This window comes from Cercospora kikuchii (assembly GCF_019650295.1).
Source record: "Cercospora kikuchii DNA, contig_00003, whole genome shotgun sequence".
NCBI lineage: Eukaryota > Fungi > Ascomycota > Dothideomycetes > Mycosphaerellales > Mycosphaerellaceae > Cercospora > Cercospora kikuchii.
In genome coordinates this window covers 2,475,772-2,489,064 of record NW_025408584.1, presented here as the reverse complement: position 1 = coordinate 2,489,064, position 13,293 = coordinate 2,475,772, and the positions used below count along the sequence as shown (strand labels likewise).

The window sequence follows — 13,293 nt, the reverse complement described above, 5'->3', positions numbered from 1 at the left end:
ATCGACTGGCCTGGCAGGTGGGCAAATTGGGACAGATTTCAGACTTGATCACTCTGCCAGCTCGTTGCCTGCCATTGCCAGACGGGCGGCAGGTTCCTGGGCGCATAAGTTGGTAGTATCAGCGGTCAGAACAGACGGCATTGCTCTTGTCATCATCGAAATGGTCGAGGCGACCTGTGCTTCTTTGTTGATGGCAAGTGAAAGGTGAAGGGGAGGAGGTCGGCATTGGCGAAGTGTTGGCGCCCGCCGACGCGCTTGTGCTCGCGACTTTCTTCCGCGTTTCGCTGGCGGATGATCAACACATCACTCCTACCACAACAAACTCAACCGCTGGCCAGCATGTCGGGCTTTGGACCGCCTAGTACGCCAGGACGGTCAGTTCGTACTTACCAGTCAACGACTCCCGCCGGACCGCCTCCAACATGGCTCGAGAACACTGGGAAATCCACCACTCCCGCTGGCGAGCCACCACGAAGCTCTCGGTTTGGAAGGAGCTCCTACAACCCGACCAAGAGTCCCAATAGATATGCGCGCAAAAAGTCCGATTTTGCCGTGCCTGATGACGACGACGAATACAGCGATGAAGATGCCATGGGCGAGGATGATGATGAGTACAACTTCCACCAGTCCGCGTGGTCGGGCAGAGGCGAGAGGCCAGCAGCACCGACACCACCGCGAGGTCTCAAGCGCGATGCCTATGGAGCGGTGCGCGAGAACAGTGGCATCGCGGAGGTCGCGCGCAATAGGACGAACAACAGCAGACCCGCACAGCTGAACGAACCGGAAGTTGTAATTCTTCAGAGTGAGCGCATCGTGTCAAGTCTGGATGCGAGAGCTCGGCGCAGAGACGTGGAGGGAGATGTTGCGCTGGTTGAGGCAGCGGCGGATCTGTCAAAGACGTGGAAACAGCATAGCGATGTCAAGACCAAGACGGGAGCCATTGGTCCTCAGTCGAAGGAGGGCTTTACTAAAGCCAATTATCTTGCCAGTCTGCTCCTGCAACTGCACCACCCACACACAAACACTCCAAAGCAGCAACCTGGACGGTTACGAAACGGCTCATTGCCGCCACTTTCGCATAGCACTTCGGTTCCGCGAGCGCTCCTAGATTGGCTCGAGACGTGGCATCGGCCATTCCCAGACGACTACGATGCGATCCACCTCAACGAGCCCTCTCCTTCTGCACACGAGTCATTCTGGGACGTGGTCTTTGCCAACCTGCTGCGTGGTCACACTGGTCGCGTTATAAGACTGTTGAAGGATGCGGGTTGGGAGCATGCGGATAGTGCACTCGATGACGGGTCGAGCGAGCCTGGGTATCATGGAAGACAATTGGATAACATTATCGCTGTCATGGAGGACTGTATCCGCGTGCTGGACGAATGCCCTGGCTCGAGGTACAACAACTGGGATGTGAAGAGCATGGAATGGGCTGTCTTCAGACAGCGTGTAAGGTCTTCGCTGGACGATCTTGAAGAATTTGCCGAAGGCGAGGATCTGGGCGACTCTTTGAACGGGCAGAACGTGTTCCAACGAAGCCTCGCATCTAGCTTGAACATGTCCACCGCGAGTCGCAAAGCGTCTAGCAAGGTGCCCTGGACCATCTACGAGAACCTCAGGTTGCTCTATGGTCTCGTCCTGGGCCAGCCGGATCAGATTTTGATGACAGCACAAGAATGGCTCGAGGGAGCGCTGTACTTGACCATCTGGTGGGATGGGTCAGATGAGTCCGACCTGGACGCAAGTGTGAACCAGAACCATATAAAGCGAGCACAACATCGTGCACGCGAGGTAGATGTCGCACCGTTAGCAGCATACCGTAGGAGACTGGCAGATGCATATCTGAGAGTGCAAGATCAGGTGGTCGAAGACGATCATGGACGACAGGTGCCCGATGCAGTCTTCCAGCCAGATACCACCGACGATGTACAACTTGGCTTGGCCTGCATTATGGAGGAGCAGGTCGACAGTGTCATCAGGATACTGCGGACATTCAGCATGCCTGTTGCTGTTGCGGTAGCGGAGATTGCTGCTCTAGGTGGCTGGCTTCCTCTTGCTCGTCCCGGCAGTAGAGGTGGCGCGTTGAGTCAAGGAGGACTCTCTAAGGAAGATCTCCTTGTATTATCATACGGAGCTCCCGAGAAAGGCAAGGACGAAATAGACAGAGATGGTCTGCTTGCCGAGTACGCCGACTTACTTTCCGGCAAGAGCAAGGTGAGTTATTCCCTGCGATCCAGTCATGAGTATACTGACTTGTGGATAGGTGGGCGAGAAGGAAGGCTGGGAGCTTGCAGTTTCACTTCTCAATCGTCTCGATTCAATTTCGACCGCTAACACCAAGATTGGCGAGCTTTTGGATCGCTTACAACTCACCAACGAAGACACAGTCGACAAAGTGCTTGACGTCTGTGATGAACTTGGGCAGACGGAACAACGCCGAAATATTGCCGAACGCTACGCAGACAATCTGGCTGAGAACACCCAGTCCTACGGACCGGCATTAATCTATTATGCACGAGCGCATGCGAAGGACAAGCTCAAGGATACAGTTTCGCTGTTGACTTCACTCTCTTTGCTGCATTCTACAGCGATGCCTACCTCGAAGAACATGGATGCCAAGTTGAGCTCTCTGCTCAGCAAAAACCGCACTGCCCTAACAGACCTAGGGCATTCCGACATGGAAGCTGCAGAACTATTGGCTTCCCATCTCAGCGGGTACGCCACTCTTCGCAAGTTCTACGATCTGCGTGACCAAGACATCCTTGCCACCTCGGAGCGACCTTTGCACGGTCTCGAGCGCCGACGCCACGCCGCTGCTTCACTCTTCGCTGTCCTCAGAAGCGCAGCCGACTGCATACCAGGAGGACTTTTCGACCCGGAAGCGGAGACAATTATCCCTGTCGAAGGACTCCTTGCACTGTTCGGCGAGGCATTACCTTTCTTGGGCCAGGACAAGCGTATCTTCACACAACAGCAAATCTTCTCACTGCTTGCGATTCTTGAGGATTTCGTGGCTGCACCGGGACGCATACGAGAAAACTCGGAATCACTACTGTCAGCCAGTTTGGGGGCGTATCGAGATGAGGTGAATACTGGAACGGGACCATTCGGAAAGAAGGGAAAGGCGAAGAGAAACGGCAAGGAAGATCTGACCAAGAGTGTCGGGTCTAGCTGGGAGTTGTTGGCCGAGAGCGTTGCTCTCGACCCAAAGAAAGGCGAGAAGATTGCGCGCGCTTGGGATTGGAGGCAAGGGATCGTACAGGGCGGAATCGAAGGCAAAGAAGAGGAAGTCGTCAAGCTGGTTCGGGAGGGTTTGGTGAGAGAAGTCGCTTCTGGTTGGGGAGGTCAAATCAATTGGCAGTAATTGGTGTCGAAGAAGGACATGAGATTGCTTGACGAATTTATGCCTGTGGATCCCCAGTCAAAGCCACTTCCCTTTGTTTTTCTTCATTCGACGCAGGATCGTTTATCTAGCCTTCGAAGGATCCCAATGGCGTGGCTTGCGACCTGTTCCTCAAGAGCTCACTTCTTAATCGCAGTCAATAAAATCGCCGTCTCACATAATTCTCTACCATCGTGATATTCCTCCCTTACAACGCGTGTGAATCCCTCCCGACATGCCTCCAGCTTCTCGCCCTCAAAACCCTCCATCAAAAGACCGACGATAGGATTCCCGCCTTCGAAAATATACCGATCGACCTCGTCAACGTCCTTGAAACCCCAATTCGCCTTTTGAATTTTCGACTGCTGCACTTTCCACCCTGCCGCTTCGACGCCGCAAACGACATCGTCAAGTTCGCTCCAGTCTTGGTGCATGAGCCGCGGAGCAACATAACTTTCATCTCCGAGCGCAAGACAGACGGCTATTTGCCATACTGGACCCCAGCTTCCGCCGGCCCAGGCACCGAGGGCGAGGATGCCGTTGGGTGCTGTAACGCGATGCATTTCGGCTATGGCGAGGTGGGGTTGTTCTACGCTTCCGATCATGAAAGTTGAGAGGGCGCGGGTGAAGGTCGAATCTGAAAGACTTGTGTGTTTCGGCAGTTCTTGGTTTCCATTATTTGTGGGTCTCGTTGATGATGTTATTGGTGTTACAGAAGTCAAGTCCTGGCTATCCGCTACGGCAGTCTCGACATCGTACCAGGTTTGCTCTTGGATAGTGGACTGCAAGGATTGGATCATTCCCGAGCTGATGTCTGTTGCGAAGATTTTGAGATTGGAATTGTGGGCTTTGAGTTGGGCTGTTAGAATTCCTGTTCCGGCTCCGTTGTCGAAGATGTAGGATGAAGTGGGATCAAGTGACTTCAGAGCGTTGGCCATTTCGATGAGCTCTCGGCAGAGTGGCGTCGTGATTCTTTCGACGACGCTGTAGTTGCCTTGGCAGGCGTGTGTGCTCCATGAAGAAGGCAGACTATGGGTTTTGGAATGGTTGTTGGACATGATCGGTCGTGGAAGCCGCGATTGCTCACAGGTATTTGCAAAATGACAAGACTGCTGCAGAGGGGAGACGCGATTGACGGTCCCACGAAAGACTCTTTATCGGACTTGAGCTGCGGATTGAGTAAATGCAGATGAGAAGGTGTATACGTATTGCTGCACCGATACGCTTAGTGCTGATGAGGTGACTCGATCTGCTTTTCGTAGCCACATGCGACCAAGAAGCTCTTCCGATGCTGTGTCACTACCTACAAAGGAAGATCTGTCGATAGCTTCGTCCAATGATTCATCAGAGGCAAAGTCTCCTCTATTCCGAGCATGTACTTCCACAGCTTATGCTCCCGCTGCTAGATGCTCATCTCTTCGCTGTACGATCCGGGTCGATCGTGTGGATCAAACGTTTGCTTCTTACTTATGCTGAGCAGTATACCTTCCGCACCGTCTCACGGCAACTCGCGCAGCGTCTGCAGGTTATGCGTGGCCCGAGCATTCATCTAATCAGAAGCAGCCTGCAGCTCAATCCTTTCTGTGGCCAATGGGCTTGTTTGAAGGACTGCAATGCCTCCATCGAGTTTGAGCACATCCCCACACCCCCGTGTTGCATATTCCAGCAATCGCAACGTCTCATCCGCCGCATTGAATACATTGCTGATCTTTCCCGGTACGACATGTACTACACGTCCCGTTGCAAAAGTCAATGAACTACGAAAGTCAGTTTCCGCACGAGGTTTGGCCAAGACCTGTCCTTTCCAGCCCTCATAGACGAAGCGATGTGCAAAGTCTGGCCAAAATCTACACATTTCCGCTTCAGCAGCTGCCTTCAGCTCGTCTATTTTCGAGGTTGATTTGACGTAATCCAGGTCTGCCTGCGCCTTCTGCGGACTCTGGTGTGAGCCCAATATCGTGTAACACCCATGTGTGAGTATGTAGCGATCGAATGTGTTATCCACGCTATTGTTGTTATCTCCGATGTGAGGCATTAGACACGGATACCAACCATCCATCACAATGAACGACATAGGCTGACCGCTGGGCGACTTGTCTCTGTATTCAAATGCAATGCATGCTTGATAGATGATGCTCAGTCCCAAACTGCGCTTGATCGTCTCGTGTTCGGGGAACGCTTGATAGCCGGTGGCATCGATAGCAGCATCCGCGCTTCTCGTCATGGAACTGTTGCAGCCTTGACACTGCCATGTCACAAGCACATGTCGCTTTCGTTCGTCTATGCACTGTATATCCGCATTGGTAATGAGCTCAACGTTAAACTGAGCCAGCTTCGCAGTCAGAGTTGATCGCAGCTTGTCTCCGATGGCGATGCTGGGCTCGCTGAGCTCGTACGCAATCGCAATATCGCGGAACCTCTCCATTTGCCCGAAGGTTAACTGGCGAGCGTTGGGTGTCTCCAAGCAAACTTGTTCAAAGTCTTCCAACGACACTTTCGATTGGTGACCTTTTGCATCCTCCAGACCATACGCATATATCGACTCCGCGTGCCAGACAACAAGCTCCGGGTATTTATCGAGGAAACGTTGAAAAGTTCGCTGGCATTCCCGACGAGTTGCTGGTGATCTTGGATAATGCGGCCCGCGATGAAGTCGAATGCCGAAAGTTCCTGAGCAACGAGAGAGGATGCTTGATTCTCTGTCCATAAGCGTTACCTCGTAGCCGGTCCGTGCCAATTCCATTGCAATATGGCACCCGTACCAGCCTGCTCCCACCACTACAACTCTTTCGTTCATGACCCTGCTTTTAGCTGAGGATATGTTGACTTGCGCCGGAAGTCTGGCGGTAATCTCACCCACGAGGTTTAGTCGCCATTCGCTTCTTGGGTTCATTGATAACATCGATGAGCATTGCGCCAAGCCCCATAGCGATACGGTGTCGAAATGCCTGATTTAGTCAATGCATCAACACGCATCTCTATGGCTGAGCCGAATTATGCCAACAACTGGTTAGGTTACGGACTTGCTCGGACGTCTGTATTGCATCGTACTGAAGCCACTTGTAAGCTGTGGTCGTCGAAGGTGTGGACGCACAGCAGCGCTGACGAAAATAATGCTGATAACGCAGGTTGCATGCCAACGTCAATGGCGCTTCCGAGAATCGCTGGTCTCGCAAAGGTGAAAATGCGCTCGCCTGGAACCGAAGTTTTCGAATCGACCTTGGAGAACTCATCGAATCATGCCGTATCAGTTGCTCATTACTGCCCTGGTCGCTCTCGCGGCGATCGTTTTGATCAGGTTCGAAGAAAGCGGGAAGGTCTCTCTCCAGCAGAGACAGCACACGGAAAGAAGCGCCCAGCGAAGTCGGTTGTCAGGTAACTGCTTCGGCGTCGCCGGCGTCGACGCGACATATGATTATGTGTACTTCACACGTGTGTCCTGAGAACCCCGATGGTATGCTGATCCATGATTTGAAGAGTTGTTGGGGGTGGTACTGCCGGCCTAGCTGTTGCGTGGAAGCTCGCGACAAGCACTTCGGCGTCGGTCGCTGTTGTCGAAGCTGGCAGTTTCTATCAGCTTGACAATGGAAACGGCAGCGTCATCCCAGCCCTGACTCCACATCAGCATATTGGGTGGGATCCGGATGATGTGGCGCCATTGATTGATTGGGACTACGTGACGGAGCCACAAGCTGTGGGCAAAATCCTGATTCCCGCGCTTGTTGGAGGCGTGTGTTGATACAACTCGCAGGGCCTTGGCAATCGTCAACTCTACTATGCACGCGGCAAGACGATGGGAGGGAGTAGTGCGAGGGCGCATGGCGCGTTTATGAGGTGATTGGTGGAAGCCATGCCCGAACTCGTGATATGCTTGCTGACCCCCGCCGTTTTGATAGGGGCACAAAAGGCAGCTACGACAAATGGGCCGCCATGGTGGGAGACGCCACATACCAGTACCAGAATCTGCTTCCGTTCTTCCGACAGAGCTCCAATCTCACGGCTCCGGATACTCAAAAGCGTTGGCCGGCGAATAGCACTGTGCGATACGATGTCGAGGCATATGCCACCGATCGTCCTGGACCATTGCAGATAACTTGGCCAAATTGGGCGGTGCCTCTCGGATCATGGGCAGCGCGGGCGTTCGAAGGTATCGGCCTGCCCAGGTCTGAAGCTGGATTCAGCTTGGGCGCCCTGCAAGGCTCAGGTTGGGTGCCGGGTACCATTGATCCAGTGACTGCACATCGCAGCTCTTCTCAAACCAGCTTCTGGGAGGATGCCGCAGACAGAAGCTCGATCAAAGCCTATACGCGCACACTTGCGCAGCGGATATTGTTCAACGCGCGAAAGAGGGCAGCTGCTGTCATTGTCGCCACGGAAGGCAGGCGCTACCACCTGTTAGCTCGCAAAGAAATCATACTGTCAGCAGGAGCGTTCAACTCTCCCCAACTCCTCATGTGAGAGCAGACGGTTGTGACGTGAAGGCTTCGGTTCACTGATCATCTGCCAGGCTCTCAGGCATTGGATCAGAGCATGAGTTGCGACAACACAACATTTCAATCGTGCAGCACCTGCCTGGTGTGGGTAAGAACTTGCACGACAAGACGTACGTAGGCGTAGCCCACCGCGTGAACGTGGAAACATCCTCGGCCATGGTCAATTCGCCCGCATATGCTGCCGCAGCTGTCAGCGACTATCTGTACAACCAGACCGGCCCGCTGACCAACGGGCCTGCTTTTGTCGCCTTCGAGAGGTTCTCCAACGATGTACTCACGCCCTTTGCGCGCCAAAGACTTGCGCATGAGCTTAGCGATGACTGGCCACACGTGGAATATCTTGTTGAGAATGGATTTTCCGGGGACAATCGCAACTACGCGACAGCAGATCCCAAGGATGGCTTCAACTACGCCACGATTAGTGCTGCCCTGCAAGGATCTCTGTCTCGAGGTGATGTTCGTCTTCAAAGCTCGAATCCTGCAGATGGGCCAAGGATCAATCCTGGCTACCTGCGCGATCCGGTGGACGTGCAATTAGCAGTCACGTCTTTCAAGCGAGTGCGCGAGATATGGAACCAGATGACAAACGTCACTTTGGGCGAGGAATACTACCCTGGAATGCAAGCCGTTTCTGATGATGAGCAAATCTTGGAGTATATTCGCACGAACAGCATCCAGATGTGGCACGCCAGTGGGACGTGTAAGATGGGATCCCGCGAAGATGCTATGGCAGTCGTGGATCCGCAGGCTAGAGTCATCGGAGTCGAGGGTCTCCGAGTGGTCGATGCCAGCATCTTTCCATTTCTGCCACCTGGGCATCCGCTGGCCACCGTGCATGCTCTGGCTCTGAAGATTGGTACGAGCATACTTGGCCAGGATGCGTGAGCAGGGGAAGGGCTCGGTGTCGCTTTCTTATGATTATGGCGGTAGTTTGCGTACCACGAAAAGTGGTAGCCACCCAGATTGAATGATGGAAATGTCTGGCCGTGAAGGAGTGAAGTCGGCGAGTCGTGGTTGTTGGTTGTCAACCACAAGCATAGGCTAACGTGTTTGATAAGCGAGTGTGACAGACACGCTAGTGTGACACTTTGAGAAGGTGGATGAGTTTGATTCTTGATTTCTCACGCTATAGGAGTCAGAACTACCTCAAAGTTGGATCAATTATATGCTCAGAAGTCACTCTATCTGATTGACAACCTCTTGAGTTGTGACCTTGAATGCCACACTTGCTGCAGGTTGGTTTGGCTCTTGGCTGTCCCTCAATCTGACTAACTAACTCCATTGCCTGTTGAGCCTGTGCTTGTTGATTGTCTCTGAGTGCTAATTCATCAGTGTCAAGGCCAAGTGTAAGCTTAATCTTCTTCCTTGGGGCTCTGTGAGACTGTAATTCCTCAATAATAGTCTTCATGTTATCATGTTCAGCCTGCAGTAATGTCATAGCAGTCTGTGACCTTTTGAACCCTTTTGACAGCCTGTCCACTGCCTCAATAATTGAGGTTGGTGAGCTGTTTTGATGCCTAGTAACCCTGGCCTTAATCTTGCTTGTTTGCCTCTCAACCTGCCTTGGATTCTGAGGGGTATTCTGTGTGTCTGATGAACAAGGTAGTGGTGGAGTTGGTGTTTTATGACGCAGTGTCAGCTTGGACAACACAGCCTGTGGATCTAGTGGTACTAAGCCTGAGCCTCTGAAGGCATTTCTGATAGTGTTTGGAGTGAATGCAGCCTCATAGGCTACCCTGAGCTGTGGTAGGAAGTCTTCCTTGATTAGGTGGTGGTATCCAGCTGCGCCAAGCCTCTGAATTCTAGCTGAATATGCCTTCTTTAATGGACCAAAACAGCCAACATCCAAAGGCTGGAGTAAGTGGCTTGAATGAGCTGGCATGCAGAGGGTAATAATGCCTTGTTCAATACAGAATTCCTCAAACTCTGGAGTTAAATGGCTGTCATGGCTATCCAAAATCAAGAGCCTCTTCTGACCAACAGTCCTATGCTTTGTATAGTCATCAAAGTGCTTAATCCACTGGACTGCATGATCAAAGGATGTCCAGCCTTTAGGACTAACTCCAAGCTTCCAGTTTAGTGGTAGGTGTTTGAACCAGGCCCTGTTCATTTCCTTGCCTAAGAAGATAACATATGGAGGCACTGACCAGCCTTCTGCATTAACACAGGCAATAACAGTCTGCCATTGTGTTGAATCAGAAACCAAGGCTTTAGGTCGTTGCCTACGCTCTGTAGCAGTAACAACTATAGTATTCTGACAGTGTCCAAGCCTGAATCCACTCTCATCAAAGTTGTATATGTCGTGTTGTGTAATTCCATGGCAGGCTATTATGTTCTGAACGAGCCTGAACCACTCTGTAATAACCTCTGGGTCCTCATTCTTAGCCCTCTGATTTGAGAGCCTCCGTGATAATCGTGTTTCCAGGCCTTTATGACGTTTGATAAAGTTATGAGCCCATCTTTGGCCAACCTCTTGTCCATTCCGTGCCTGGGTAATTGAAGAGGCCCAGCTTCTGATTATAGCCTGTGTTGGCGAGTAACCACGTGCATCCAGGTCAAGAATCCTCTGATAAACCACCTCCTCTTCAATAGGTGTCAAGACTCTGTTGTTTGCAGGTGTACCAGCCTGTGGACGCGTTCCATTAAGCCTCCGGCTGAGCGTCATATAATTGACTCCGTGGGCAGCTGCAGCGCTGCGCACGCTCTTGAAACGACCTAAATGGAGGTCACGGATAGCATACTGAAGAACCTCTTCATTTGGAGGTGCCATCGCGTAAAATGGTGGAATAATTGACGCGTTTAGTGGTGGTGGTAGATACGAGATGGAAGTGTCACACTAGCGTGTCTGTCACACTCGCTTATCAAACACGTTAGCGTACCAGGCAGAAGTCCGCCAATTCGACCTATCATATCGCTGCAACACTCCGCTCACCTCGTACATCTCCGTCCGCCGTGTTCCTCCGCCCTCTTGAGACAGCATCAGATGGCATCGCTGGCGAGGTCGACGGCGGGCAGGGCGCTCCATCTGCGCATCACCCCACGCCCATCCAACTTGGGCGAGTCGCGCGAGATCCTGCGCCTGATCTCGCAGTTCGGAGAGGTTGAGTACTTCCGCAACCTGAAATACGATGCCTTGTCCATGCCCAATGCGACTCTCGTCATCTTCAAGAGCGAAGATGCCGCTTCTCACTGTATCAAAAAGTGCCCCATTCGCTTCCGCATGGGAAGAGCGCCCGTGAAAGAGCAAGTGGAAGACTTTGAGCCCGAGTCTCCCGCTCGCCCACAGCCAGCACCATCTGTCGCTGATGCCGCCGCACGCAAAGTCCTTCCACCGCGCTCAGGCGGAGCATGGGGCCTCGGACAGACGAGAGCCATGTCGACGCGCACCAGCTACACGCCTATGGCCACTCTTCCCAACCCACCAGCGCGCCCCGTGCAGATTCCCTTCCAACCACCGCCGCTGCCTCTGCTCGAATCTCGCATCTTCGAAATCCAGGCGAACCCGGCACGCGCCCACTTCCGCGATCAGATCGACATGGGACACTATCACGGCCATTTCAAGCTCGACACCAAGAGTGTGCCGCAGACCGACCTAGCACGGACGGTGCCTTTGCCTGGCCTGAGTTGCATCAATTGGAAAAAGGAGGATAAGCCGTGGAGGGTCATGGAACGCCAGAGATCGCAGGAACGAACGGGGCCATCGCGGCGCAAAAGTTTGAAGGAGCTGTACGATGAGCCGGCAGAGGAAAAAGCTGCTTTCAGAGACGAAGCGCTGCCCGGATGAAGTTTGAATGCAGCAATCATGATCGGCCCAGTCGCACCTAGGTCCAGAACTTATCCAGTATGCCAACATACCTCGCGCAGGATGCAGCACGCTCCATTAGTACTGGCTTGAAGGAGTATGAGGCCAGGCACGTGTCTTTGGCCTGACCTCACTTGCATGGCCAGCCAAATGAGGCCACAGAGAAGTCTGAAATCTTCATACCGTGAAGCCGCTCGTACCACGTATGAACGGCAGGCACAACTCACTTACCAAGATCATTGCGGTAATGACCATTCGTCTGATGGAGGACGCGGAAGGCATCAGTTGAACGGAGGAGCACTAGCAAGAACCATTCGTGGTGGTGTTGAGCCTGAATCTGAGGACATGCCGCCCAGAATATGAATCACATCGATCGCTCTCCTCCAGAGTTGCACTCAGCACTACTGCACGTTACCAAATCCTTCTAGCTCTTTGGGTGCACAACCCATACCTCACACGAAGATGCCCTCCCTCGTTGTCACAAAGCCACACTCCGAGAAACGCCTGTACCGCGAGAAGCAGCGCAAGCTAGCAGAACTCCGAATATCATTGCGTGGCTGCGTATGCACCGACTGTGAGCCCAAGCTGCCATCGTGTGCGATTTCTCCGCCGACGTTCAGCATCTTCGCGGGTCTATCCTACAGAGGGCATGACGCCTTTCATCTTGCGACCTGGGCAGCCTCGTCGTTCTCTACGCTCACCCTACAGCAGACGCAGCAGCAAGCACTGTCTCGATGGCACGACCTGAGGAGAAGCTATCAGCACTCATTCCAATGTATGCCCCGGCGGGTTTTACAAGAAGCCGCAGACATCTTCAATGAGCTCTTCTTCTTGGGACAGCTGCCAGCATCTCGCCTGCAATTGGTGCAAGCTGGCACAATCAACAATGGTGGGTCTATAGGCAAGTCATGGCCATCCTATGCTCCTAATCAACCGGAACTCATCTCGTTCGACGCCTCGCACCACTCCTTGTGGTCAGCACAAGCGATGTACTTCCAAGTATTACTGCACGAAATGATACACTGCTTCCTTTCGAGGTACACTTGCTATCCGTGGCACGTCAAGCATCGTAAGTGCGCCATCAGCAACTGCGGGCTTTCTCATCATTCCGGGATCGGCCCTGGAGGACACGGCCGCGCCTGGCAATCTCTTGCCAAAGCTATCGAAGGTCGCATGCCTGAGTTGCTTCAACTGCCAGGAAATTTGGGACGGAACTGTGGCTTTCTCACTGATCAGCGGAGGCATGGATACCACATACCCTGTCAGAACGAGATGCAGCGGCTCTATCAATGGGAATACGGACATCCGAATTTTTGGAAGTACATAAGGCGGACCAGGGACGACAACATCATGGAGCATCGCATACTAATGGCTGGCTTGGTACCATTAAGACACCGTGGACGTCGAAGGGCTTCGGACTCGGTGTATGTTCTCAGAAGCAGCCGCCGACCAGCGGAAACGTCGCTGTAGCGGCATTACGCACGGGGACTAGGTCAGTTTTAGATGCCGCTGTAAACGGACTTTAGGCATGACTGCAGCACTACTGCAGGTTCAAAGCCGCAGGACGGAATAATCAGAGCGACTGTTCAAGGGCACCTTTGAGCCAGCCGAACGGC

At 53.0% G+C, this 13,293-nt stretch overlaps 5 protein-coding genes across 5 annotated transcripts; 3 read left to right on the top strand and 2 right to left on the bottom strand.

Annotated features, from left to right (window-relative positions):
- Positions 1-339: 339 nt before the first annotated feature.
- On the top strand, positions 340-3,364 carry CKM354_000534800 (uncharacterized protein; the record flags this gene model as incomplete). The annotated part of the gene is made up of 2 exons (XM_044800620.1): positions 340-2,214; positions 2,264-3,364. 2 exons carry the CDS (start codon positions 340-342, stop codon positions 3,362-3,364), a joined length of 2,976 nt encoding a protein of 991 aa, XP_044656555.1.
- A 158-nt stretch (positions 3,365-3,522) lies between these two features.
- Positions 3,523-4,440, bottom strand: CKM354_000534700 (uncharacterized protein; the record flags this gene model as incomplete). The annotated part of the gene is made up of 1 exon (XM_044800619.1): positions 3,523-4,440. One exon carries the CDS (start codon positions 4,438-4,440, stop codon positions 3,523-3,525), a length of 918 nt encoding a protein of 305 aa, XP_044656554.1.
- Positions 4,441-4,931: 491 nt separating this feature from the next.
- CKM354_000534600 (uncharacterized protein) lies at positions 4,932-5,807 on the bottom strand (the record flags this gene model as incomplete). Its single annotated transcript, XM_044800618.1, has 1 exon — positions 4,932-5,807. The coding sequence occupies one exon, from the start codon at positions 5,805-5,807 to the stop codon at positions 4,932-4,934; it is 876 nt and encodes a 291-aa protein (XP_044656553.1).
- Positions 5,808-6,621: 814 nt separating this feature from the next.
- On the top strand, positions 6,622-8,760 carry CKM354_000534500 (uncharacterized protein; the record flags this gene model as incomplete). Its single annotated transcript, XM_044800617.1, has 5 exons — positions 6,622-6,803; positions 6,860-7,076; positions 7,134-7,216; positions 7,279-7,836; positions 7,890-8,760. 5 exons carry the CDS (start codon positions 6,622-6,624, stop codon positions 8,758-8,760), a joined length of 1,911 nt encoding a protein of 636 aa, XP_044656552.1.
- Positions 8,761-10,858: 2,098 nt separating this feature from the next.
- CKM354_000534400 (uncharacterized protein) lies at positions 10,859-11,659 on the top strand (the record flags this gene model as incomplete). The annotated part of the gene is made up of 1 exon (XM_044800616.1): positions 10,859-11,659. The coding sequence occupies one exon, from the start codon at positions 10,859-10,861 to the stop codon at positions 11,657-11,659; it is 801 nt and encodes a 266-aa protein (XP_044656551.1).
- Between the last annotated feature and the right edge of the window lie 1,634 nt (positions 11,660-13,293).